We start from the raw sequence: 25849 nt of genomic DNA on the forward strand, positions 1-25849 counted from the left end.
CCACACCTGTCTGTGCAACTGGTTTTCTTCCTATTGCTCTGCACTACCATGCTTTGCTTAAAAGTCAGTAAATAAAACAATAAAAACTTTTCAGAAAGATATTTCTTCATATGTCAGCTATTTGTCTGCGCAGCTTTAGCAGCCAGAAAAAGACCATGCATGCCACATTTCTGGGAACACTTCTCCATCTTTTTCATTTTATGTTTTAACGCAGATAACTTCAAAGGAGATAAGGCATTTCACACACACGAGTGACTGAACATAAGTACTGCTCTCACAGTCACACACATTCAACTCCCTGAGAAGCTGACAAATTAATTCTATTTAATTTATAGCAAAGCTCTATCTTAGCTATTTTTAAGCGTCACGTTTCAAATCTTGCAAGCTTTGCAGTTAAACTTACAGTTACATCTCTTAGCAAGAAAAATGAATTTGTTATCAATAAATACTGAGTGAAAAAGACTCAACAGGGCAAGGATCAAAAGCACAGAGCAGTTTTTCCCTGATGCAACCATTTCCCACACTTGGCAGTATACCTGAACGTTTTAAAACAACCCCAAGTAGTAACTAATAAATAACTTCATGCAAAGATGTTTGTGAACTTGGAAAAACATGTTACAATAATACTGCAGTTCTCTACTAATTATAACTTGCCAATTTTTGAACTGTCTTGCTATATTTAACTTTTTGGTGATGAATTCTCTGAGTGTTTGAAGGGGAGGATTACAGAGCAAACAGATCTTCAGAAAGTAACTCGCAATTTAATTACAAGTAGCAGATTTTCAATAAACAGAAAGGTGGCTACAACATGTAGCAATATCCCCCAGAATTTTGTGCCCTTCTTGATAGGCTTAAAATTTGCTCCCTTTCAGCAAATTTGAAGTAGGCAGTGAGAAACTTTTTGCATTATCTGAAACTTCTGATTATCCGAAGCATCAGCTGGAATACTCAAAACAAGGAAGTTACAAAGCAAATTGCAGTTGTTTATTTAAACCTAAGCAATTTACTTCCTAAATTAACCCTGTCTGAAGAAAAGAAGCCATGAAGGCTCTTGAGGAATGACCACAGTTATTCCTGTAAACACACAGTATTTTGGCTGCTTCCAGTTTGGATCAATCCTGAATCCAATCCTTTATAAGGAGTATTTAAATAGGGACAAATGAATGTGTCATTTTATCACAAGGTGCAATAAGGAAAGCACATAAATCTGCTCAGGCTAAAGAAAGACCAAACTCACATGACATCAGCATAAGCCTTAGGTACCCCGGTCGTGTATTCAACAGCCCAGCTCAAGTCAGTTAAAATAATTCAAGACAGCCTCATCTTCTAATTTAACCTTTGTGTTTGCACTTGGGGGATGGGGAGGGATCTCAGCATAAAGTTTCACCTCCTAACTGCAGATATTCATCTTCCTTCTGGCTCACACCTCTGCACCTCGTGGTGCCAGAAGGATGGTGCTGAGAGCGAGCAAAGAGAGGGCCTAGATGGGAGGGAAGGGGAGCTGAACTTGCACACAATCCAGACTAATTAACTCCCCCAATTAGACAACAAACTGGGGAAGTATCATTTTCTGAGAACAGCAAAAGGAATTTTATATCTTGCTTGAGGTTTGTCTACAGCCATGGTGAACACCGTGACTTAGGATCACTGAACAACTAAACAGGTTTTTGTCCAATGTCATTAATATCCAGCTTCAACCTGCAGCTAAGAACTCATAAAAGTATATGTAGCCCATTGTTTCTTTATCAAAAATTGCTAAATTTACCAGATTTCAAGTGTACAGTGTAGAAATTACAATACTGGAATTCAACTCATATTTCTGCTTTGCACATTATTCACATAAATAGTTGCAGGCTGTTGTGGAACTATTAATTTTGAAGGAGCAGATGAGTCAAATCTTATTTTTGATAGGTAGCTCCAAGATGCCTCCAATTAGACCACGATAATCATACTTTAATAGCTGCTCTTGTAATTAAACCATATTACAAAGTGTCACAAGTACAGAAAAGCAGGGCCAGAAGGGAATTCAAAAGGTCACCAGGCTCCTTCCTGCCCCCTGCTTCAAACCACCATCAGCTATTAGAGTTCTGAAACTCTACCAAAAAAAAAAAAATCATTATTTTAGCAAGTGTCAAGAGCCTCTAAGCATGCACAGAGATTATGAGCTTTCGGAAATATCTTACACAAAAATTAAGGCTGCAAACAACTCATTATAAAAATCTGCAAAAAGTCAATAAAGAACTGATTCAGAAGGGAGGACACTGGTCAGTAATGATAATATTCACCAAAATGCCCTAAAAAAAACCCTAGGAAATGCAGCATGTACAGGACAACTGTCAGGTCTCAACTACCATCCGTTAATTAATGAGAGGCCACAGAATGCAAAATAGATACCATTCCCTCCTGAGTAAATGTTTCCTAAAACCAATCAAGGAATTCCAAGAGGTGGAGTTTTAATATTATCACACCCCTCTGGGAATATACATTTGTCTGCACTTGATAATACCCAAAGAGCACAATTATCTCTCAAAGACATACTGTCACAAAATACTGCTCAACTGGCACTTTTATTTAGTATCCTTTACTTGTATAAATGCATATATCTTAAAAGGTATCAATCTGGGTTTTTAATTCCCCCCCTACAACCACTCATTAAACGTGCACAGAATGCAGCAAAGTTTCAGAACTCTGTGTCAACATCAAGAAGTCAAGTAACTTAAGAAAAAGAAACTTAAAAAGAATCAATGCTACCAGCATTCAGAAACATTCAGCAGCATCTTAGTTCACGCATACAAACTCACAGTCCAAGACTTTATTCTGCTTGCTCTCAACACCACCAGACACAACCTCCTTCTGTACCAAGGTACATCTGTCTGGCCAAGGAAAGCCCCCAACAACAGGTATATCACACTACAACTTATTAAACACAAATAAATTTAAGTGAAGTGCATAGCAGCTGGCTAACCCAGTAGTTTCTCACACCACAAGAGAACCGTGAAGCTGTGAAATACAATATTCTTACAACAGCAAGTCCATGTCAGATAGAATCCTACCAAGACACTGTGCCATGTGCCATCATACAGATCAGATTAGCTAAAAAATTTGCACAGGATAACTGAAAACTAAAAAAAAACCCAGTTATTTCTGATCCCAGAACAGGTACCATGTTTATTCTACTTCAGAGAATACTTCCTGGCATTTTTTTCTGTTGCCAGTGAAAGGCATGTGCCATATCAACAGGTATTAGGTAGTAGCTATTAACTAAAGGTACACAGTGTTTTAGATAGTAAAAATCCATTATTTAAAAGCTTTGATATCAAGGCACAAGCTCAGGATGTTAAATTTCCTCTGACAGTCTATGATTGCATGAGCTAAAAAGGAAGACACACTTCCTGATGAGAGCAAAACACAGGGCCTTGAACTAAGACTTTCTGACAGGTAAGTTTAAAAAAACCCACAAGCATAAAAAAAAACTTTTCAATATGTTGATGCTAATCAAATTTCTTTTCTGATCTACACTGAAACTGTTCTTCTACACATTGTTACTTGCCTCACTGAAACTGAAGAGCCTCGGTCATGTAATTTAATTTTTGACTCATCATGCAAATTAAATCACACCATTCCCATATTTAAAATAAATCGTGAGTACCTACGTGATCCCTCACCAAAAATTAAAATTAAAAAAAAAAAAAATTAAAACGCCATCAACACTAGGTACATCTTAATTTCAGTACCGGTAGTATTTCACAGGAAAAAAAGAGACAAAACTTTTTTTCTTCTATTTAACATGCTGTGTTAGCTTCGTATGGGGCAGTCTGAAGGAAAACAGGCTCCGAGCAGCCCCCACGCACAACTCCTGCTACAGAGGCCCATCGGGGCTCCCAACGGGAACAATTGTAGGAAGAGGCCTCAGACCAGGACCCCGGGAGGCCGCGCCAGGCAGTGCGGGGTCCGCAGCCTGGGCCGGTCCGTGCGGCCACAAGCTGTAACAAAGAGCCCCCGGCCCGGCCCGGCCCTGCCGCTGTGCCGGAACCGGCGCTGCTCTGGGGCGGCCGGTCGCCGCGGCCGCTCCAGGGTTCCCCCCGCGCCGCTTCCGGTGATCGCTCCTGCCCGGCGCTGGAAGAGCTCCGGGACCGCGGCACGCCACCCGGGAGGCGCAGCCCCCGGCCGTGCCCATCCCCCGCACGGTTTCCCCCGCAACCCGCGGCACCCACCCCCGGCCCGGCCGCGCCCGGCCCGGCCGGTCCCTCCCGGCAACCAGCGGGAGCGGGCCGGGAGTGCGGCGGGCACCGTGCGGGCCGTGCTGCCGCAGGGCACGGCCGGGCCCCGCGTCGGACAATGCCCCGCGGCCGCGGCCCCCCCGGCCCGGCGGTACCTGCGCGTTGCGGCGGGCAGGGCCCGCCCTGGCGGCTCTGGGGCTCCTGCGCTCCGGCTCTCAGTGCGGCAGAGGCGGCCGCCCCGCTCGCCCGGCCCGTCCCCCCACCCCGCGATCCGCGCTCCGCGGCGTCGCTCCGGGCCTGCCCCCGCCCGCACTTCCGCCCGCCGCGCCCCACACCGCCCCCTGCCGGCGCGGAGGACCAGGGCGGCGCCTGCGCGGGGCGCCGCGCATCGCTGCCACCCACCGCTCCCTTTCGTTATTTCCTCGTTTTACTGTTCCCTGTTCTGTTGTTTTTCGTCTTTATATTAGAGTCGTAGAATCCTCGAGGTTGGAAGAAGCCTTTAAGATCATCCAGTGCAACCGTCCACCAGTGTAACCCCTAAACCACATCGCCCAGTGCCAGATCCAGACTCCTCGTACCAGGGACTGTGACGCCACCGCCTCCCTGGGAAACCTGTTCCAATGCCTGACCAAACTAAGAGGGGGGGAAACATTTTTGTACCATCTGATCCGAATCTCCTCTGTCTCGGCTTAAGGCCACTTCCTTTTGTCCTCTCCCTGCAGGCACGGCAGAAGGGACCAGCCCCACCTCACTGCAACCTCCTGTCAGATGGTTGTAGTTAACGACGAAGTCCCCCTGAGCCTCCTTCTCTCAAGACTAAACCAACCCAGCTCCCCGAGCTGTTCCTCATAAGACAAGTTTTCTAGAACTTTCACGAGCCTTGTTGCCCTCCTCTATTCCCGCTCCATTTTAAAGTGAGGGGCCCAAAACTGAACGTGAAACCCCAGGTGCAGCCTATTCTTTAAATTTATTATTTGGTATTTACTGATTTATAATTCGTATTTATTATTCTTTTTCATTATTATTGCCCCCCAACCCCCTCTCTGGCCTGCCCTCCTGCAGACCCTCCTCACCCTCTGCACTGCCACAAAGCTCCGTTCCCATGTCGTGACCTTCGGGGCTCCTGTGTGGGGCTGGGATTTGGCATCGTGCCTTGGACATGGTCTGAGCGTCATGATGCATCAGGTGCCGGTGCATCAGGTGCTGGTGAATTACAGTCTGGAGGTTTTCTGCAGTTCCCATTGCAGCATGGAAGGGCTCCGGGCTGTTTTTGTGTCCCTGTACATAATACTCATCTATTATTGTCACAGTGACAAATGCAGATTAGCCTGCATCGAGAAGAGCCCACACCTTTCCCAGCAGAGATCAAGTTGATATTGTCCATTAGAGTGGTATAACACACAATGTTTAAAGAAGAAAAATACATTTTCAATGGAATGTATGTCATGAATGTCTTACAAGCCACGAGGCAAAACCTCGTCCCAGCGGGTCTGCCTCAGTACTGCCATGCATCAGTGTGAGACCTGCTGGCCTGCTTTCCCAAAACATCTGTAAGCTCCTCGTGAGCTGATGGCTTCTGTCTTCAGCTTTTTTTTTGATTACGTGTCTCCACATCCCCTTCCTGCACTTCCTTGTCATGTTGCTGGGGAGGGTTTGGGTCAGGCTCCTCCACGCAGTAATGTTTTCCTGCAGGCAGCATGTTGCTGCTCTGAAATCCACGTGTTGTGGTTCTCTGCTGTACTGAGGGCAAGTGGTGTCAATGGGCAAAGCTGCCTCTTGACCTCTTGGGGGTCTTCTTGGACCAGCCATCTTAGTCAGCTGTGTGCTACAGCTCAGGCATGGAAAAATGCTTCTGATCACACCTGCAGCCATCCCTGCAATATAATATATATAATACAATATATTTATCTATACTTCCTTGTATCCCCCAAATACCTACTTGCTGTTATATGAAGATGTAAGAGATGCAGCAGCCCTGGACCTGAAGCAGGCAGAGGGCAGGCTGCCTGTGTGAGGTGACAGGACCTTGCCAAGCTCACCTAGACCCATAGTGTGCAGTCAGCAAAATGTTGGCAGTTCATATAACCCACTTGTGAGCTGGAAATAATTGTTTTCAAAGCCAACATGGAAAGAGTGTGTATGTCTGAGTTCAAATTGTTAACCCATAATTATGCTAAAACCACTCAAATTTAAACAGATAATATTCAGGGTACTGTTTAAAGGCAAGCACTGGTACAGGGATTCAACACCAGCTCCTGGAAAATAGACACTACACTTTACAAATGACCATTGGAAAAGAGATCATGCAAGAAATGGGTTCAGTGCAATTACCATCCCTGCACACTGCAGGGAAATCCCTCAGCAGTGAGAGCATGATTTTTCTAAGCTCTTAGAAGCAGGAATTAAATTCAGCACGAGAGAGCTCTTAGTACATTAATGATTCACTAATTCACAGCCATGACTGAGACATCCACTGTGAATTAATTAATCTTTGCAAATTAGGAAGTGAGTAAACATGGGGAAAAAACCATTTAAAAAAATCCAAGTTACTTCACTGGGAAAAAAACACAGTTAGAAAAGCGAGCATGCAGGTCCTTTCCTCAGGAGGGACAGAGAGCCTAATGGGATCCTGGGGCTTTCTGCTGCTGATGGGAGGCCCGAGGAGCCCCACAGCTCAGCTCCAGCTCCTCTCATCACCATCCCACATCAACAAATGGCAAAAGTAGGGAAAACCAATGTCAGCCTGTGAAATTAATCCTCCTTCAAGCAGCTCTGTTTTGCTCACCTCTTTTCTTCCTTTGGACTGTACCTCCCGCAGAGTGGCTGTGCCCACATGGAATGCTGTGGCAGCAGCTGACTCTCCAGGGCTGGCTGCCCTTGGCTCTCCATGAGGCCCAGTAATTCATCACCTGGTTTATCTTTCCTCTTTTCCAGAGTTGTAATTCAGTAGGACACACGTGCCCTTTCCCTTTGAAGGGTGTTTCCTCCTCTCCCCAATATCCTGCTGTGGCAGAAGGTCCCCCCTCACCATGGGATGGGATAGAGGTGCTCCTCTGTCACCTACATGGCCATCTGAAAAGGCACAACACAGATCATCTGAGAAAATAATCTGGGTCGTCTTGTCAGCTGTCTGGACAAACACACAAGGAGGAAAGAAGAGAACCAACATCCAGTTAATGTTTTAACTGGGCATAGGCATGCACTGGTGTGATTCACAGGCCAGAGCCCAGGCTCCTTGTTCCTGCCAAAGTGTTTCAGGGAAAAGGCTTTGGGGAGGAAATATTAGGAGCAGAGACAACTGTGGTTATGCTGAACATCTTCAAGTCTGGCAGAACAAGAGTCCTGAGTCTTTCCATGGACTTTGGACCAAGCTACAGTGGCTGAATTTCATCACCAGGTTACAAAAGTGCCTGTGACTGCCCCTGAAACTGTGTTTCACCCATTACTAGTTGGAGGTGTTCACTGCAGACTCTTGAAGCTTTTCTCAAAGAAGTATTTTGTTACCTTTCAGTTCATTCAGTTAATACAAAATGAACAGACTCACCTGCCCTGCCTCCAAATCCTATTTACAGTAGAAAACACAAATAAATGTGATTGTCTCCCATATCAGTTGGACTTTTTTTTCTTACATGGATGTTATGATTTATCCTCAATTCAAGGTGCCATTTCAGAATTAGAGCACATTTTAAAAATTTTATTGCGAATCACAAGAACTAAGGGTAGCATGTAAAGATTGTCAGAAAACAAAAACAATTGCCAGAAGAATCATAGGAAAAAATCCAATGCAAATTCCTTTCCTGGAGAGCAAGTCCTTTTAATAAAGTTTTTATTAGTGTGGAACAATTGAAAGTTATCTACAAAGCGCAGCATCCATTCTAGGGAGAATCTCCTACTAATGTCAAAACCAGGTTTCCATCAGCATGGTAAACATGAAAGGAATTAACAGAAGTCACCCTGAAAAACAGCACTGTAGTAGAAAATATTTCCTGAGCTAAAAAGAAACCAAAAAAACCCAAACAAAAAAACCCCCAGTCAAATAAATACATCCATTAATTTGATAGAACTGGAAGCAAATACACTACAAATCCCAAATCATGCAGAAAGATACAAGGCTGTGAACACTGCTGAAAATGACTGGTGGTGTTTGGTTTTTTTAGATGCTTTCCCCGTTCTTTTACATTATAAAGAATTTGCAAACCAAGGTTACTCACTCAGTTCATATTTAAGTAGCTCCCGTTAAGCCCTGAAGCTCATACCCTCTGAATAACGCTGCTATGCACTTACTTAGCCCTTTACCCCTTCAAGGGGCTTTGCAGAAATTAATTAATTAGCTCTTCCAGCAGAAACGTGCTGCAGTGGAGGGCATGGGCTTAGTGCTGCTGTTCAGCTGGATTGGGGCTCGACCACTGGGGGGCTGAGTTAACACAGGAGCCGCTGTCACATCTCTTGACACTCAAAACTGTGTTGAGCCACTCCAGCAAATACATACAGACCCTCCAAAGCTTTTCGGGGCCTCTCCTTGTCCTGATGAGATCCCCGGCTCCTGAGGAGGAGGGCACTCCAGAGCTCTGCCTGTCCCCACCTTCAATCAGGCGCTGCTTTGGGGAAGGGCTGAGCTCCTTCCCCCCAGCTCAGCAGGACACACCTTCAAAAGAAAGTTTATTTACATTCTGTGGCAAAATTGTATCTTGTGAAAATTGTCCGTGTGCAAGTGCGAAGTTGTATCACTGTCTGCACATGTGCACACATATGTACCTGGAATGGGGAGATGGGAGGAAACATCACCTTGGAAATACAACAAGACACCCAGTTGGTTGCAGGTATTATTCTGGAAAATTAGGGAGCTCATGTGTGCCATGGCCTCTTGTTTTTTTTGACAGAGCAACCCCAAAAATAGACAAGAAAGAAAAAAAGGGTTGTGATAGCAGGGGGTTTGTTAGTATTTTTATGTGCCTCATTATGGAGAAGCCAAAACTGCTTTTCCCTTTCCCAGATCCCGGCCTATGGAGTGTCACCCACCTTCTCACAGGTCCTGGCTGTTCTTCATCCTGTCAGGGCCCTGGTTTTAGTACCCACAAGTGATTATGTCCCTGGACTTCCTACACCTTTTGGTTCCTCCAGAAGAATAAGAAATGCTCATCCCTGTAATAAAAGGCAGTCTCCTAGATACATTTGAAGAGGGGAAAAAAGTAAAGAAATTAAAGAGGAGAGACAGTTTAAACCAGACAGTATTTGTAAACAAAAAACCAGTATAAAACTTTTTGCTTTAATTGGTAAAAAATTAGTTACAAAAATACAGATGCCAAAAAACAGCTTAGAGAACAACCTGAGATTTTACAAACAACCTAGGATGGTCTTGGCTCAAAGAACCAGAGACTCTGAGGTTCATGCTCTCCCCTCCTAAACCCTCGTGTTTTCCACTGCCACGGCAGCAGCTGGGCTGTGCTGAGACTGAACCAGCAAGTGCAAAAAACCACCCAAGTGTGTGTTTCCCCACTTCCTCAGGTGCTGCAATCCCAGCCCTGCAGCACCAGAAACAGGCAGCTGGTAGGAAAGGCTTCTGGTAAGCCTGGTGCCCCCATGGGCTGTCCTGCTGCCCCTGCAGCAGCAGCCCAGGCACCCACCCAGGCAAGGCCCAGAACAGCACATGGGCAGGAGGGCTGCAGATCACCCTCCCTGAAGAGCATGGATGATGACTGGCTTTGCTGCCTCATTCATGCTGACAAGGTATTTTGTGTCAGGGGGTCAGGATGTGGTGTCAGTACACGTATACACACATACTATAAAAAGGAAGTGTTGGTGCATGGCCGAGCCAGGACAAATGCTGCATTTATCCACAGAGGAGATATTTTTCTCACAAAGGTGAAACTTAGATAATTCTGTGGCCTCGAGAACTGAGAAGCTAAGAAGAAACAGGCTGTGTGGGATGTGCAGGGGTTGCAGAACGGGATGTGTAGGGGGTGGGGTGCAGGATGCTGAGCCCCAGGTCCTGATGTTTGGGGAGTTAGGCACCCATCTTGTTGTGAAAGCAAATCTTGCTGAATAAACCAAGAATTTGCTACATTATAGATCAGGCTCATTCTCAGGTGACATCTGGTAACATCTCATGCACACAGTGTGAGAATGCCCAGGGCTGCCCTCCTGAATGAAGTAACTCCTGGGATGCCACATAAGGAAAGTTCAAGTATCCCCCTGAACACTCCCTGAAAGCCCCCTGTGCCATCTTTGTGAAGTTTGGCTCTTCTTCCTCCTACCACCACTTTGGCACAGGCAAGGGGATAACCCTTATCAGTCTGTCACCAGCCACACAGCTTATCAGATTTTCTTCTTCCTATAGGACTCTTTTGCGCCATGAGCTGTATTTCAAGCTGCAGCTTTCTGGCTGCAAAGCAGCAGATAAGACTTCCTGTGGGGCTGTGGAGCTTACCAGCTGCTAACCTGCCAGGTGAGAGACACCTTGAACAATGGCAGGAGCGTCAGCTAATCCTTAACACGAAGGCTGGATGGGGGTGTGTGAAAGAAAAGCTGAGAATTACTCAGCTGGTACCAGCCTTGTAATTATTTCCTATCCCAGGAGTTCACTCCCGAAGATGGTAGAGTCAGCTGGTACCCAGGAGGTTGAGCTGGGGCCAGGGAGATTTGGTGTACTTGGTAAAGGAGGTGAGAGATGTCAACAGAATTTCCAGATGTCCAGTGCTACTTTTGGAGCTGGATTTTCTCTATGATGAAAATACTGCATGTAGCACTGTCCAGTGCCATATGTGACCTCTCTCTCTCTCTCCACCAAATGTCTTTGGAGCAGGTGAACCTTGAACTGCACTCCTACCCCTGCCTACACCATGGTGAATTGCACAGGATATTGCACATGATATTGCCTTGATAGGCCACCACTTACCATAGACATCAAACTCATCTGCCAGATCCCCTGTGCCTCTTCCCCACTCACCCAGCCACAAACCCCATCACTTCCCAGCCCTCTGCCAGAAACAGTGACCTGGTGCACACAGTGTCACCCCAGCTCCAAGGATTCCAACACAGGTCTTTGGAGCAGCCTTCCCCAGCACAGCCATAGCTCCCCTCGCTGCAAGCTCTGATGGTGCCCTTGGCCCCATGTCCCTCTGTGGGTGGCATCTGTTCATCGAGGCTGTGCCCTCAGCCCATTCTCCTTAACACAGGAAATGACTGCAAGTGCTCTTCTCCACGCCCCAAGCACAAATAAATCATCCCCTGCTTTTTTGCTCCAGCTTTTTTCCAGCTCTATCCATCCTGGCCGGGCTGCAGGACACATGGTCCCCCTGCAGACCCTGCTACAGGTGGGTCTGAGGTGGGACACGGCAGGTACAATGTCCCAAACTGAGGCCAGTCTGGAGGTGTAGCCCCAGTGCCCTCGGGCCATCCAGCAGTGAGTAATCCCCAGGAGACTGTGGCTGAGTTGCCTCTGTGCCGGGAGCCAGCCTGCCTGCCCAGGCACTGCCTGCACCCTCCAGACCCGGCACATCCAGTCACCACGCCGGCACGTCCTGCTGCTCTCACATTCCTCTCCTGCTGTAACATTTTGGTAGCAAAACACCCCTGGTGACACAGGGCTTCAGGACAGGGTTCTTGGGATTTACAGCTGTTGAGAAGCATCCAGATTTAAACATTCTGAAGGAGAGCTTTACCCCTCAGTTTTAAACCTCAACCTTGAGCCACAACTGACCTTCTGAAAAAGAGCTGGACAAAACCCTCTTTATTCAGAATGACTAAAGCCCCTGTAAAACAGCCTCTCCTCAGAGAGTGTTTGCTCACAGCAAGGCGGGTCTGGAGCCGGACCCGAGGGAGGGAATGCAAGGTGTACAGGGTGCCCTGTGGTTTCACATCAGGGCCAACCCACTCCCCATGCCGGCAGCAAGCAGCTGCCCCCACCTTACCCTGCCTGCTCCCAAACCCACGCTTTGCTCCTCACTCCACAAACCTCACGTCACTGCACGTGCTGAAAACAGAGCTGCTGTCATAAAACCAGCCCCAGCAAACCCACAGACAGCTACAAATGCTTCTTGCACAGGGCTTTCCCCTCGAGCCCTGAGCAGGGAACAGGCAGAGCTGTCCCAGCACAAGGCAGCCTTGCTGGCAGGAAAGGCTGTGCCCTGACCAGAGCCCAGAGAAAATGGACCAGGACAGAGATGAGGCAGAACAAAACTTGAAGGAATTAGAGGAATGATCTACAAAGCTCTTCAGCTGTAACAGCAAACTGGAATGAGTTACTTTCTTGTGTGAATCCTCTTGGCTCTGCTCCCTTCTCTCTGGGCTTCTCCCTTTTTTCCTATGAAGTGCTTAAGCTGAAATATTACCAGCTTTCATGGCAAAACCTTATTTTAAAATGTATTATCAGCCAGAAAGAAAGAGATTGAAAGGTTTACAGAAAATACCTTTTTCTCTCAACATTTTTGCTTACAATTAAAATAAACACTTTTTTTTTTCTACCAAGATCAGTTTCACAAGCCTCCTTCAACCGGTCCTAATAATAATAATAAAAACCCCCAGTCCTACTGATTATCTTGGCAGAACCTCTTTTTTAAAAGCTTAACCAAAGACATCCCTGCTGTCCAACAGTCACTCCTCTCTTGCTGCCTTGGCTGGTGTGTGTGGGGCAGCCCAGCCCAGCCCACCTGCCCTCCATCTCCTCTGCTGTCGCCGTGGGGCAGCCAAGACCATTCAGCACCTCGAGAACGATTGTCCTTGGCCAAAGCACTGCCTTGGATGCCCCAGAGGGAGCAGACTGGGGGCAAGGAAGAGACACCCCTGCTTGCAGCCCTGGGGACACGGTCAAATTCCCTTGTCCCGTGGCCACCGGCTGCCCCGAAGCCCTCCCTGTTGGGGCCGGGGGCCGCTGACCATTTCTCTGCTGGTTATTAGATTGTTCACGGCTCTCAGGTTTGTTTGAATAAGCCCCTTTGTTCGGCGGCGCTTTCCCACGTCCCTCCATTCGCTCAGCAGTCGCGTGGCCCGAGTCAAAGATTAGCCCTGGCCGCCAATCCCCAAAGAAAGTTTTCTTCAGAGCAAGACATCTGCGTTGGAGGGAACCTGCCAACATCTGCCACACTTTCCCCCTTTTCAAGAGCCTTTCTTTCCCTCTTAAAAAGTGCAGGAACAGATGTTAAAAGTTGTTTTCTTTCTCCGGGGTGTGAAACGTAGAAAAATAGCAAAAAAGAAAACTCTAAGCAGCACTCACCCCTTTCTCTTTCCTTTTTTTTTTTTTTTTTCTTGGAGAGCCCAGGAAAAAAAAAGGGAGGCTTTGTTTACAAAGGAGAATCCCCTTTTCAGTGAAACCTGGCAGTGGCAGTGCAAAGGGAAAGCAGGAATTTGCAGTAAGCTCCCTGTAATGCTCATTTGCATTGGCCTGTTGGGTACCTCCAATCCCCAGCACAGATGTCGGCCTTCCCCCAAGCCAGGGCAGCTCTCCCGCCCGCACTCCCCACCTCCGAAATAAAGGCTTTTGCAGTGACTGAGAGGTGTAAAATAACTGTTTACAGCACAAGCTGTTCTTCTTTTTCACTGTGGTGCTGTCTTACAAATGAACCTTGAAATGAGCTCACCCAGAGCAGATGCCCGTGGGCAAGCAAAGGGGCTCACCCTGAGTGGCTGTGGCTGGGCACCGGGGGCCACCGCACTGCTCGTGGCCTCCCCTCCCACCTGGCTGTCCCCTCGACCCAAAGCCTTGCCACCAGCTTGCATCATGGTCTCGTGGAGCATCCCACTCACCCCAGACCTCGGCAGCAGCTCACAGGATAAAGGAAGCAGAAGGGAAGGTGAAGCAGAAGCAGCAAGTGAAGGCCAAGTAGGGAAGGGAGAGCGAGGAACAAGGTCCCACCACTACAGAAACTGGAGACACCTTTCCTGGTGGCACTGGGGGCTGGCCAGACTCTGGGACCACTAAAATGGGAGGCACACACGGTGCCCTATAGCCATGCCCACCCAAGGAGGGGTGCCAACAGGCACAGGACACACTTTTAGGAATTTTTAGGTAATTCTGCATTTCCTGACACCTCTGCCATGCTCAGTTGGGCCACGAGCCAAGGTGGTCTCAGGCTTCCCCCTCCTGCCCTGACTGCCTTGGTAAGGTGCCTTTTTCTGCATAAGGTGCTGGTGGAGGGGTGTCTGGGGGCAGATGGTGGACTTCTCTTCCTTACCCACCATTTGAGCCAAACCCAGCCAGAAGCTGTGTTCCCAGGTGACATGCTTCCAGCCTGGAGCACCCTAGGAAACGACCCAACCTTCCTGTACTCCAGCCCACCCACTGCCTCCTCCATACCAAGGTGCTGGAGTCATGGATGCCTCAGCTACACCTTCTATAAATACCAGCAACAATCCACTTCCCAAGTGGGCTGGAAAAATCTTGGAAAACCAAAAGAGTCTTCACTGGTGATCAGCTGGGGCTGGCTGATGTGAGAGACTCCAACACAGGGCAGTGGCACCTCCTTTCGCTGTCTTTGCAGAGGACACACCTGAGATAATGGGCCCATCCCTGCTCCCTTTACCTGGCACAAAGGACAAGTTATTAACCTCACCCTCCCAGCCCTCCTCTCCCAGCACAACAACCACACCAGCTCATCCCAGGCCTCTGCCAAACAGTGCGCTTATAAAACCAGGTAGCTGCACCCCAGCTCTGTATCTGACTGACAAACAGCCTCTGCCTGCCAGATTCCATGTCCAGGGACATGTTTTCGTGATGAGCCCAGGCAGCAGGGTGTGCAGACATGCTGCATGTTTGCATTTACTCACAAGTAAACACACACCCACCCACGCTGTGGTTAAGCAAGGGACATGAAGTCCTCACTTTTATTACTAGGGTACATCCCACCCTTAGCTTGAGTGGAGTGGGCTCTGTAGCCACAGCACTACAGTGGGAGCTGGAAAATCCCACCAGTGAGTTGGGAGGGCTGACGGTGCCTCTGAGCCACTGTGGCCCCTTCCTCTCCACTTCAATAAGGTGACACATTTGACACCAATCCAAAGGGCTTCACCTGCAGGACTCGACAGGACACTGCCAAATCCTGCTCATTAGCAAAGCAAACATCAGAAAGCAAATGCACAGTCATGAAAAACACCTTCATACTCTCCCCCAAACCAGGCAGAAGTGAGGAAGTATAGAAGTGCATTCTCACTCCGCACCAAGACTCCTCCAAAGGCTTCTCTGCTCCCACACCAGCAGTGAACAGACAAGCCCCCTTCAGCATCGCAGGGGGGAAATCAAAGTAAAAATCCCACAGGACTAACTCACCTCTGGGTTAGTTTGCATCTGCAATAGCCTGTCAGTTTAATATTAAATCCTACACGGCAACCAAAAACTGGAAGAGTTACATATTTCCTACGTCCGCCCATGTGCGACAGAGAACTCAGGTTCCCAAGAGGTAAATAATGTTCCCATGTTTGCCCTAGAGGATTTCTGTGATGAAAACAACCAGCTGTCAACAGTTTTCAATCGATCATCGTTTCCTTGTAATAATAATCCCTGGGAGCGGGAACTCCTAGCTGAAGTACTCTATTATTAAATTAAGAGGCTGTTTCAAAGATGTGAAATGGCTGGGGTCAGGTTAGTAAGTGAAACCAGGCATCACTTCAAGGAAATAGAGGGGAAAAAGATGAGTAGAAGGCATTTTCCCAGGTGTAACTCAACTGCTTCCCGGCTATTGTTTCCCTCCCTGGGAATCTGTGCAAATTGAACGAGGAGCCGTGCAAGCTGCTCAGAGCGCGCCCATTTTCCTTCCCTTCTTCCCTAACAAAAGATCCCTCCAAAGCCCAGCGTCGGAGGCCGGACATCTGTCGCCGTTTGGGGGGGCTGGCGTGCTCATTGAAAAGAAGCAGTGACCTGTCAGCTTTGATTGATGGCCACAAACCTCCGGGCTCGACCCCTCGTGTGGGAAAAGTAGTCCCGCCAAGGACAGTTCCCTTTCACATGCTAATTCGGGGTTATAAATACAGCAGGAGGAGCGGCGGAGCAGCAAAGAGCCCAACTGGAAACGGAGCGACCCAGTGCCCGAGTGCCTCCTTCCCACCCCGTGCCTGGATTAGGATGACTGCCACAGCCACCCCGGGCAGCACCCACAAGCTCACCAGCACCAAGGAGGAGAGGAAGGTACGTGCCCTCTGCGCTGCACCAGGCATGTGAATGATGGGTGCTGGGGCTATGGGCACTGCTTCCAGGAAAGAAAAGGGGGACAGTTATTTTCCTCATATTATAAAGATGTTTTCTCTGAAATTAACCCACATGGGTGGGTTTTTTCTCCCCGCTCCCTTTCTCTGCTTCTCTCTGTTTGGGTGAACCCTGCATAAAATGAGTGGAGGTGGGAGAATTGAGGGCTGATGCTATCTAAGGGACAGGCCATGGCTGAAGATGGTACACATCCATCTTCATCTTGTTCCTGCTGAGCCCTGTGCCACCCCACACTGGCTTCACACAGGGGATGGGACTCTCTGACCTCACTGAACTGCAGCAGGGAGGGGAAGAAAAAAATACCACCTGCAATTTTCCTGCTCCTTTTCTTTGCCAGTTAAGGAAACCCCTCATTGAGCGGAAGCGAAGGGAAAGGATTAATAACTGCTTAGACCAGCTGAAGGAGACAGTTGTGGGAGCATTTCACCTGGATGTAAGTGCTCATTTTTATGCTGCTTTTTGTTCTTTTGCTGGTGGGAAATCTGAGGGGTGGGGTTGTTCTCATTTTTTGAGAAACTGGGCATGGTGCAAACCCTTCATTCCCTCTAACTGCTGCTCTCCTTCCTTATCAGCAGTCTAAACTGGAAAAAGCAGACATCCTTGAAATGACGGTGAAGCACCTCCAGAACATCCAGAGCAGCAAGATGATGGGTGAGTGCTCGTGCCGGGCAGGAGGGTGGCAGCAGGTTTGATCCCCTGCCAGACTGGCAAAAGCATCATCCAAACCAGCCGAGGCCCGGGCTGCTGCTTGGGTTCGGCTTTCTCCACTAGATGGGGAGATGGAGCTGGGCACTGGTTGATTCGGGCAAGGTGTTTTTTCCTTCCCAAGCCTATTTCTGCTTTTTGGCGTAGTTTTGCCTCTGCAGTAGGCAGCAGAGCACCAGGGCTCACACCCTGCTCACCTTCTCCCTGCAAACGAGGCATCTTCTAGGAAAGTCCAGTGGCTTCAGAGTGAGCCCCCCAGGAAACCTGGTGAAGGTTTCCCAGCAGGAACACACCAGTCAGCTTTTACCCTCTCACCAACTCCCCTTTGTCTCCTCACCAATGCAGCTGACTCCAAAGTGGGTCTGGAAGCCCAGCAGAGGTACAGCACTGGGTACATTCAGTGCATGCACGAGGTGCACAACCTCCTTCTCACCTGTGAGTGGATGGACAAGAGCCTCGGGGCGCGCCTGCTAAACCACCTGCTGAAATCCTTGCCCAGGTCTGGTGAAGATACCTGCAAAGCAGCACTGAGGTCTTCCAGCCCATCTCAACAGCCTCTCTTGACGCCAAAAGGTCCCCTGAGCCCTAAGGGGAGCAATCGGGGCACAAACCTGGCACAGGAGCGCTTCTACTCTGCAGAGAACAAGCAGGCTTCCAAAAATTCCTTCCAGGTGCCGTTGCTGTCGGTTTTCAACCAGGTTGATGCTGCGCCTCCCAGACAGGTCCTGCAGCCAAATTTTTCCCATAACAACCCTAGAATGGGATCATTAGATATGTGGAGACCATGGTAAAGTGTGTTTTCAATTTTTATCCTAACCTTAGACACTCTTACGTATGTATCTTATAGATATGTTTCTTTAAAACACTTGTGGAGCAAGTCTGTTCCTGTAGGTGTACTAAAGACCAGGGTACTTCAAGCCGAAGTAAACCTACGTGTAGCCTGCATTGTAGAAGGCTGCTATTATTTTTTATTTATTTAATACATCTAAATTATTGTATAGAACCCTCTTATGCTCTTTAGCTTATATTAATTATATAGTTTTCTTGTCTCATGTTCTAAAATAATTAACTTCCTATTAATAAAAATACAAAACAACAGACAATGGCCCTTTCTGGCATCAGTTACCTCTCAGATCTCACATAAACCGCTGAGATAACTTTGTTGGATAAAGGGGTAAACAGCTGATCTCTTCGGCTTCTTATTTTTATTATTACCCCTGTGCAGCTGTAGGAGATTCCAGTGTCAATTCCTGTAAAAATGCTGCAGTGGTTAGGAAAAAAAAAAAAAAAAGAGAGAAAGGGAGAGACTTGGTCTGGACTTTTGAGGCTGTTTAGAAATGCTCTCTGGGTTGCTCACTCTGGCTGTGTTGTTCCCAGCCACCTGGACATCCTGACATCGCTCTTAAACTACTGAGCTATGTGTTAGTATATGTATATATATGTAACTTATAGTTATATTTAGGGATTTTTTTTTTGTTTGTTTCCTTAACTAAAAGTTCTAAATAAACTCTTGGAAGATCATGACTGATACTTTTCCCAGCCTTGTCCTTTATGCTCTGAATAAACAGTACTCAAGCATCTGCTTTTGTTTTCTTCTTTCACAAATAGTTTTTCCTTAATGCAGTTGAAAGAGCTGTTTTGGGTTTTGCTCCTGATGCTTTGTAGGGAAGCAGAGTGCACCACACACACAGACAGCATTACCTGGATCACAGCAACAATTTAAAAATTATGAAAGAAGTAGGGAGCTGGTTTTATCAGCCTGGATCAATGCTTCAGCTTTTACTTATAAGTGAATCACAAAGATCCTCTAAAGGGCAGAAGGTAAAATTTCCTGCAAATTGGACCAAGAAGACTGGGACAAATCTGCTCGCTTGCTGGCAACATTTGGTCCCTGTTTTTCATCTCAAAGGCAGTTAAAAGTTCCTCGCAGTTAAAATAAAAGAGCAGGGAGCTCTTAAACAAACACCACGCATACTAATGAATGGACCCGCAGTTCAGAGGGGCTCATTATGCAGCGAGATCTATTTGATGAGGTGCCTCAGGAGTGAAAACCAGCACCTCTGGGTTTAGCATCTTTTTCTGTGAAGCTTTCCTTTTTATCCAGCCTTCTTGAAGAGCCATTAGGAGCAGTGGTATAAGGGTGGTGGGAGAAACAACTGGCCTACACATGGCTGCAAGGAGACAAGGCGGGTTTCTTCAACCATGGGGTCAGAAGTCAGGTAAAGGCATAGAATTGTACAGATCTTACCTCAACCTCAGTTTGTATCCTCGGCCTGAAAATTAGGACTTCCCCCTTTGCTGACAGGAACCTCCAGAATGATCACCAGTGTGGAAAATACACAATATCCCACTGCAAAGATCCAGAGGGTTGGGAGCTGGGGCCACCCCAAGCAAACCACTGCAGCAAAGGGCACAGAACACTCATAGGTGGAGAAAACTATCAGGCAAAGCAAACCACAAAATCCTGGAAGAGAAAAGACATTAAAGACCTTACCAGTTTATTATCACACACGTTGCTGAGTTTAGATAAAAATCCCACCCCATAAAATCCCCCACAGCTGTACTCACTAGAGGAAGCTCCATTGAACACCAGTGGGACTGACAAGAGGAGCAGCTCCCTGCCCAGGATCAAACCTGAAGTGTTCTTTTACTTCTAGATGGTGTCAATAATGCACCTCATGACACTTGTGGCCACCTTATTGTTATCCTGGGAGAGGCTGTGATGAAAATATTTTACTACAGCTTGACAGCATCAACTTAAAATCATACAATCCCTCTAAAAGCTGTAAATCTCCAGTGACTATAATTATCAGCTATGGTTACCGTGCTGAAAAGAGATCAGTGGGAAATATCTACTTCTCACCATCTCTGCTTGTTTATTTTGTGTCTGAAAATACTTTGTGGTTAGTGAGTTTTATTATTTCCTGTTTCTAATCAGTAAGGGCTTTTTTCTGTTGTGGGTGTGGAGGGAAGGGTCACATCACAGCTGGTGAGAGAGTTTTAAAAATAGAAAAGTGAGACTGCAATACTTGGCCAACAATCTCCAGTAACAGTTTTAGTACAAGACACTCATTTTTCACTGCCTTCATTTCAAACCAAGGGTGACCTTTTATATGATCTCCTTGTCACGTATCCAACTAGTGCTGCGGGAATCCATTGCAAGTCACTAGTTTTTCAGGAAAAATACAGTTTCTTCAGAAAGGCAGAGGATTACTCATAGCACTTCAAACACATGAATTTCAGCTCCTACTTACGTTTGACAAGGGAACTCCATATTTACCTCAAACCCATCCGGTTTTATCAAAACTGGGATTGTACAAGAGCAATAATATCTCGCTCTCAAGTGTGGGCACCTCTCCACTGACAACCCAAGAATTGGCAGCTGCTACCATCTTCTCCCAAAAAGATGGAATGGAGCAGCTGCTCCAGCCAGCTGGCTAGTGAGGAGTAGAGAGCACTGTCCTTGTAAGCTGGTGTTTGAAGCTGCCCCATCACACAGTTCTGGACACAGCAGCAGAACCCAGACAGATGCTATTTGCACCTGCTATTTGCAGGTGCCCATGGCTGTGTCTCTTGGCTGCCTGAGGTGCCAAGCCCAGGGATTGGTCCCCCAGAACCCAGATGAGGCACTTTCAAGGCTGCTCCACCATTCTCACCTGGGACTACAGGCCTAAGGCACAGGGGTTTGGAGGCACTGACAACAGGGATACTGCACACCCAGGTGTTTCAGGACTGAAAACGGCCAACACAAGCACCCAGACAAGATTCCTCAGCTCAGGCATGGCCAGACAGACTTGTTTGCCAGAAACAGTCACAAGATACACCACATCTCCCCCAGCATACGCAGGGCTGGGACAGCCTGGTGCAGATCTGGGCTTTGTTTGTCCCCTGCCAAAGTAGTGTTCCAGACATGTCACAGAATCACAGAATATTCTGAGTTGGAAGGGACACAAAGGATCATCAAGTCCCACACAGGGATAGAACCCACAACCTTGGGTTTGTGAATGGAGCATTAAAAGCAGAGGCCAATTGCTAAGGACACGAGGATGTGGGAAAGGCTGGATCCAAAGCTCAGGACCCTCATATGCCTTTAATACAAAGCAATTACTGATTCATATACCAACATAAGCCCAGGTGGACAAAATACCCATGTGCACAGCAGTTCCCTTTATATAAACTTCACTCCCAGACCTGCTCTCACGGAAGCCAAGGAAACACTCGGTTATTTCTCAGAAGACAGGACCAAGTCCTTTTTCATTAGGAAAGTACAGAGGTTCATGAGTAAGTAAGAGAACTTAAGGCCCTGCCATGCTGCCTTTTCCTAGGCACACACAACCCTCAGGGCCTCTGAGCATCCCTACCTTTTCCCTTATTCCTCATCCCACCCTGAGGGTCCCACAGCCACCCACAGTTACAAGGCCAAAATGCTTTAGGGATTTAGGAGTGATGCTGAGTCCCTGTGGATCATTACCTGAGAGGGCTGAGCACAGTGATTAAAAAGGGAACACAAGCTAAATTTTCAGTTAACCTCTTTGTTGGGTGCTCACTTTGGCAAAAAGGAGACTCCAGGCTGGCAGTGTGACCACTCCAGAAGCCATGCAGGGGCTCCTAATCCTCTGCACTCACAAGGAGAGACCTTGCAAAACCTCACACAAAAGCAATTCTGGGGCAAAATATTTTCAAACTGACTTGAACCACACTGCCATGGTTGTGAGTGCTTGCAGACTGCTACAAAGTATTCCTGTTGGGAGGAAAATGAAAACAAACCCACCAGCAGCAGAACACCAAAGACTTCACTTTCCCTTTAGATATGCCATTATCCCACAGCTTCCAGCATATATATTCCTGTCTTAGGAGAGACAGGCTCATATTTCATCTCACGAGGAGTAATGTTGTGTTGAGAACCTAACCCAAAGTCTGTCACATTTTTCAGAGCTTTCACATACTCATGAATAACGCAGCAGAAGCTGAACTAGCCCTGGATCTGTCCTGCACTGCTGACATATTTCATTTATAAGTCACAGCCCTGGTGAGAATGTGGCTTGCTGCCTGAGGCATCACCACAGACCCACCAGAGCCTGGGAACTCGATTTGCTCTGAGACTCTCCTATGGTTCCTGCATTAGTTGTCATAAATCCTACCACACATTTGGAATTAAAAAGCATGTTGGAGCATTTCCATTTAGTTTTCTACAGCTAACACCACCAAGCAAATGGTCTTCTTCAATCAATCCCACATCTGCTGCCACAGAGAGATTGGGTCCTCTAGAACCAACTCAAAGGGGCTCATCTTTGGGGATGGAGGACTGTCCCTTTTGCTCTGCCAAACAGCAAACACCCTTGAGGAGAGCTGGGAATGATGCCTCTTCTCCATGGTCCCTTCCTGAGGAGGCCAGGGGAACTGGCAGCGCAGAAGCCTGTGGCTTTTGGAAGGCCGCTGAGCAGGGAAAAACTTTGCTGGGGTAAGAGGAAGGATGGAGAAACCACTGCCAAGCTGGCCTTTCTTTCACTAGGAGCTTCCCAAAAGCCCCTCCTCTTTCTCCATCTGACCCTGCCCAGGCCCCCTCATCCCTGAGCATACCCACACAGCAGGAGTTGCTGTAGGACGACTTCTCACTCAAATTGGCATAGCCTGAAATTGGCACATTGGCAGCCCCAGCAACCCCTCCTCATGATCTCACCATCTCCCACTGCTCAAGCTCTTTCTTTCTACCTCCTATGGACTGAGAAGGGAGAAAAAGAGAAATAGTCATTTCCAAAGAGTTCAGAAAATCAAATGTTAGGCAGGACAGTGAAGTAAGCCAGGAGAGCCATGGCTGAGCTCCCTGAGACAGAGTACCCCTGTGTAAGAGCTGGGACTTTCCTGGGTCCCTCTGGGACTGTGGGAAGAACTGCTCAGGAGCAACCACATAACCTCAAACCTCTCTGTCGCCTGCCCTACCCTCATTAGCCTACATGGGTAATAAAGCACAAAGCAAAGCACTCTAAGATATGCACTCTTCCCACTGGAGAGGCTGTGAGAACAAGCAGTCCACATGGGATAGCAATCACCTCACCTCAGGCACTCCTCAGAAGTGCTGAGGTACCATTTTGATAGGTGTGATAGATGAACCGTCCAGCCACTGAATACAATGAAAGCAATACTGGACAGACAGGTTCTCCAAAACAGACATGTTGCTGTCAAAATCCTCTGGGAAAAGGAGACCAATGCCTCCTGGCATTTCCCATAGTTTGGCACTGCCCTCACAGCAGGAGCCCAAGGCTTTTTCCTGCCTTGTCCATAAGAATCCACGAGCAGAGAGCACTTTCCAACACAGACCCCAGAAAGAATCCATGAGCAGAGAGCACTTTCCAGCACAGACCCCAGACAGCAGAAGAAAGCCCTGAGCCTACCAGTACAGTTTATCTCAGCCATGGCCTTGAACTTGGTGTCAATAGTGCTGTGGTTCTTCAGAGCAGACACAGTCACAGCAGTGCAGTGTGGGGCAGCAGCTAAGCACAACCCCATGGGACAGCTGCTCTTGCTGTAAGCCCAACTCTCACCTCCACCTGCTCTGCACCTGAATTTTTCCAGTCTCCTGCTTGGGGGTGATGATTGTACTCACCTCAGAGATCTCCAGATGAAAAGCACCAGCAAGATGCCAGGGATTGCACAGACTAAAGAGACAAGGCAGGACTTGAAAAGCCAACATACATACATACATTCATACAACCAATCATTTCTCCACTGTCTTCCCAACTCCAGCACTTTCCTCTTCCAAGTCCATCTGTACAAACATACCTTTGCTACCACTGGAGCCTTCCCCCAGTGCCTGGCCCAGCCTCCCCACTGCTCTCAGCCTTCCCTGAGCTACAGTCATCACCAGACTTAGGCCACCCAACTGCCCTCCTACCATTCTGCCCTTGTGCTGGCAATGGTACAGTCACCCCGGGTCTGCTTCCTGACCCAAACTGCCCAGCTTACACCATGCACAGCACCAGTCCTGTCTAAACTCACTATGCCAGACGAGGGGCACGTCCCCCCCAGACCAGGCATTGCTTGTTCTCCCACAGATGACATAAAGGCAACGTGAAAGCATGAAACTGTGCTTGGAAAGATTAACTTGTGGCTGAGAGATGCCTTGTTTTTGCAGAGTGACCCTCTGTTGCTCTCATGAGGAATTTTTTCCAGCCCTGGCCCCTTATCAACTGGCTGTGAGGTGATGTCCATATCAGAGTAGCAGGCTCTGCCCCTTCCTGCTGGAAGTGGTGCCTGGCCACTCCAGGCACTAGTGATTCATTCAGGAAGTGTGTGGTTTGAGATGATACCCACAGCAAGACAAGAAGGAGAGGGAAACCTTGGCATTAAGCCTGAAAAGAGTCGTTTTCTGTTTCAGCTGTTCCTCCAACAGCTGCAGGGAAACTGGCACTGCTCTGAGCACTAACTGGGTGGTTCTGCTGCCATTCCCAGGTTGGCAGTAGCTGAAGGACAGAGGCCAAAGGTGATGAGCTTGGAGGTGCTCCTGGGGGTACTCCCTGGCACAGTGCAGCTCCTGGTCAGGTTGCTCAGCCTGGCTGCAGCACAGCCAGGGCACAGTGCCTGGCAGCTGAGCACACCGAGGCAGGCTGACACTCCCACCTCCCACCAAAACACTTCCAATGAACCAGACCATTGCATCCCACACCCTGATATTCTCCAGTAGAGGTGCTTTTACAGCAGCAGAGAGTGGCAGGAGCCTTCCCAAGGGGTTCCAGGGTGGCTGCAATTACTTTCCAGACCAGGGAATCCCCAGCATTTGTCCTGATTTTGGACTGAGCAGCCAGAGATGGAGGAAGAAAGCCATTCTTGCCATTCCCTCAAACACCTAATGTATAAAACAGCAGCCAGTGTTCTTCGTGATGGTCCATGCTGATCCTTCTGCAAAGGGGATCCCCCAAGCAGGGCAAAGCCTGCAATGCAAACACTTCAGCACAGACCATACTGCAGTTGTAGGTGTGAGACATGAGCGGGGTGACCTGTGGTCCCTGGAGCACAAAACTTCAACACCCACTTGAGGCCACTACTCCCCAAGGGCATGAGGTCACATAAACTCACGGGCAGCACCAGCAAATAATTGTGTGTGACAGAGGAGATCTGTTGGCTGAAGAAGTTGCTTTTGAGGCTCCTACATCTACCATGCATGCTGCTCATGGATGATACTTCCAGGTAGGCTTCATCACCTAGACCAAACCTCTGGACATGTGTGTCATTCAGAGCTGCCCAGAGGACCAGCTGCTGCTTTCAACCACCACATCCTCCTCCATGGTTGCTGCAAGCTCAGAGCAGAATTTCTTGTCTGGTTTCCACCAAGATGAACACAGTTTATGTGCACAAAAACTGTGCCACCAACGAACACAGTGCACACAGAGTGAGGACAATTAGGAAATTTGCTTCAAAACCACACGACTGCTCCAAAATGAAACACTAGTAGAGTTAGAGCCTATGATCTCTCCACTCCCACTGGTTTTGGAGGGAAATATGGCTGCCCCAGATGGAGCCTAACATGTTTGCACACACTTTTGGTTTCACAGTTTCAATCCTAGCCCCTCGAGGGGGATTTTACGCATCTTTCATCCAGCTGTCTGTGTCTATATCCAGCTCCTGGCACACAGATCAGAGAGTCCTCACCCAGCATGCAGACAGCTCTCCTGCCCTGAACCTGGGGCAGGCACTGCTCCAGCTGCCTGCAGAGAGCCAGCCTGCAGTACTCCTG

At 48.0% G+C, this 25849-nt stretch overlaps 1 protein-coding gene and 1 long non-coding RNA gene across 2 annotated transcripts; one reads left to right on the forward strand and one right to left on the reverse strand.

Annotated features, from left to right (window-relative positions):
- Nucleotides 1–8023: 8023 nt before the first annotated feature.
- LOC108640969 lies at nucleotides 8024–19415 on the reverse strand. Its single transcript, XR_001921646.3, has 3 exons — nucleotides 19367–19415; nucleotides 17730–17871; nucleotides 8024–9382 (listed from the first exon to the last, which is right to left on the reverse strand). It is a non-coding gene; the product is annotated as an uncharacterized LOC108640969 (long non-coding RNA).
- LOC103753853 (transcription cofactor HES-6) lies at nucleotides 16273–17909 on the forward strand. The gene is made up of 4 exons (XM_018080053.3): nucleotides 16273–16335; nucleotides 16751–16846; nucleotides 16986–17064; nucleotides 17464–17909. The coding sequence occupies exons 1-4, from the start codon at nucleotides 16273–16275 to the stop codon at nucleotides 17907–17909; spliced, it is 684 nt and encodes a 227-aa protein (XP_017935542.3).
- Nucleotides 19416–25849: the final 6434 nt, after the last annotated feature.

Source organism: Manacus vitellinus, unplaced genomic scaffold, assembly GCF_001715985.3.
Source record: "Manacus vitellinus isolate BGI_N305 unplaced genomic scaffold, ASM171598v3 scaffold_49_pilon, whole genome shotgun sequence".
Lineage (NCBI taxonomy): Eukaryota > Metazoa > Chordata > Aves > Passeriformes > Pipridae > Manacus > Manacus vitellinus.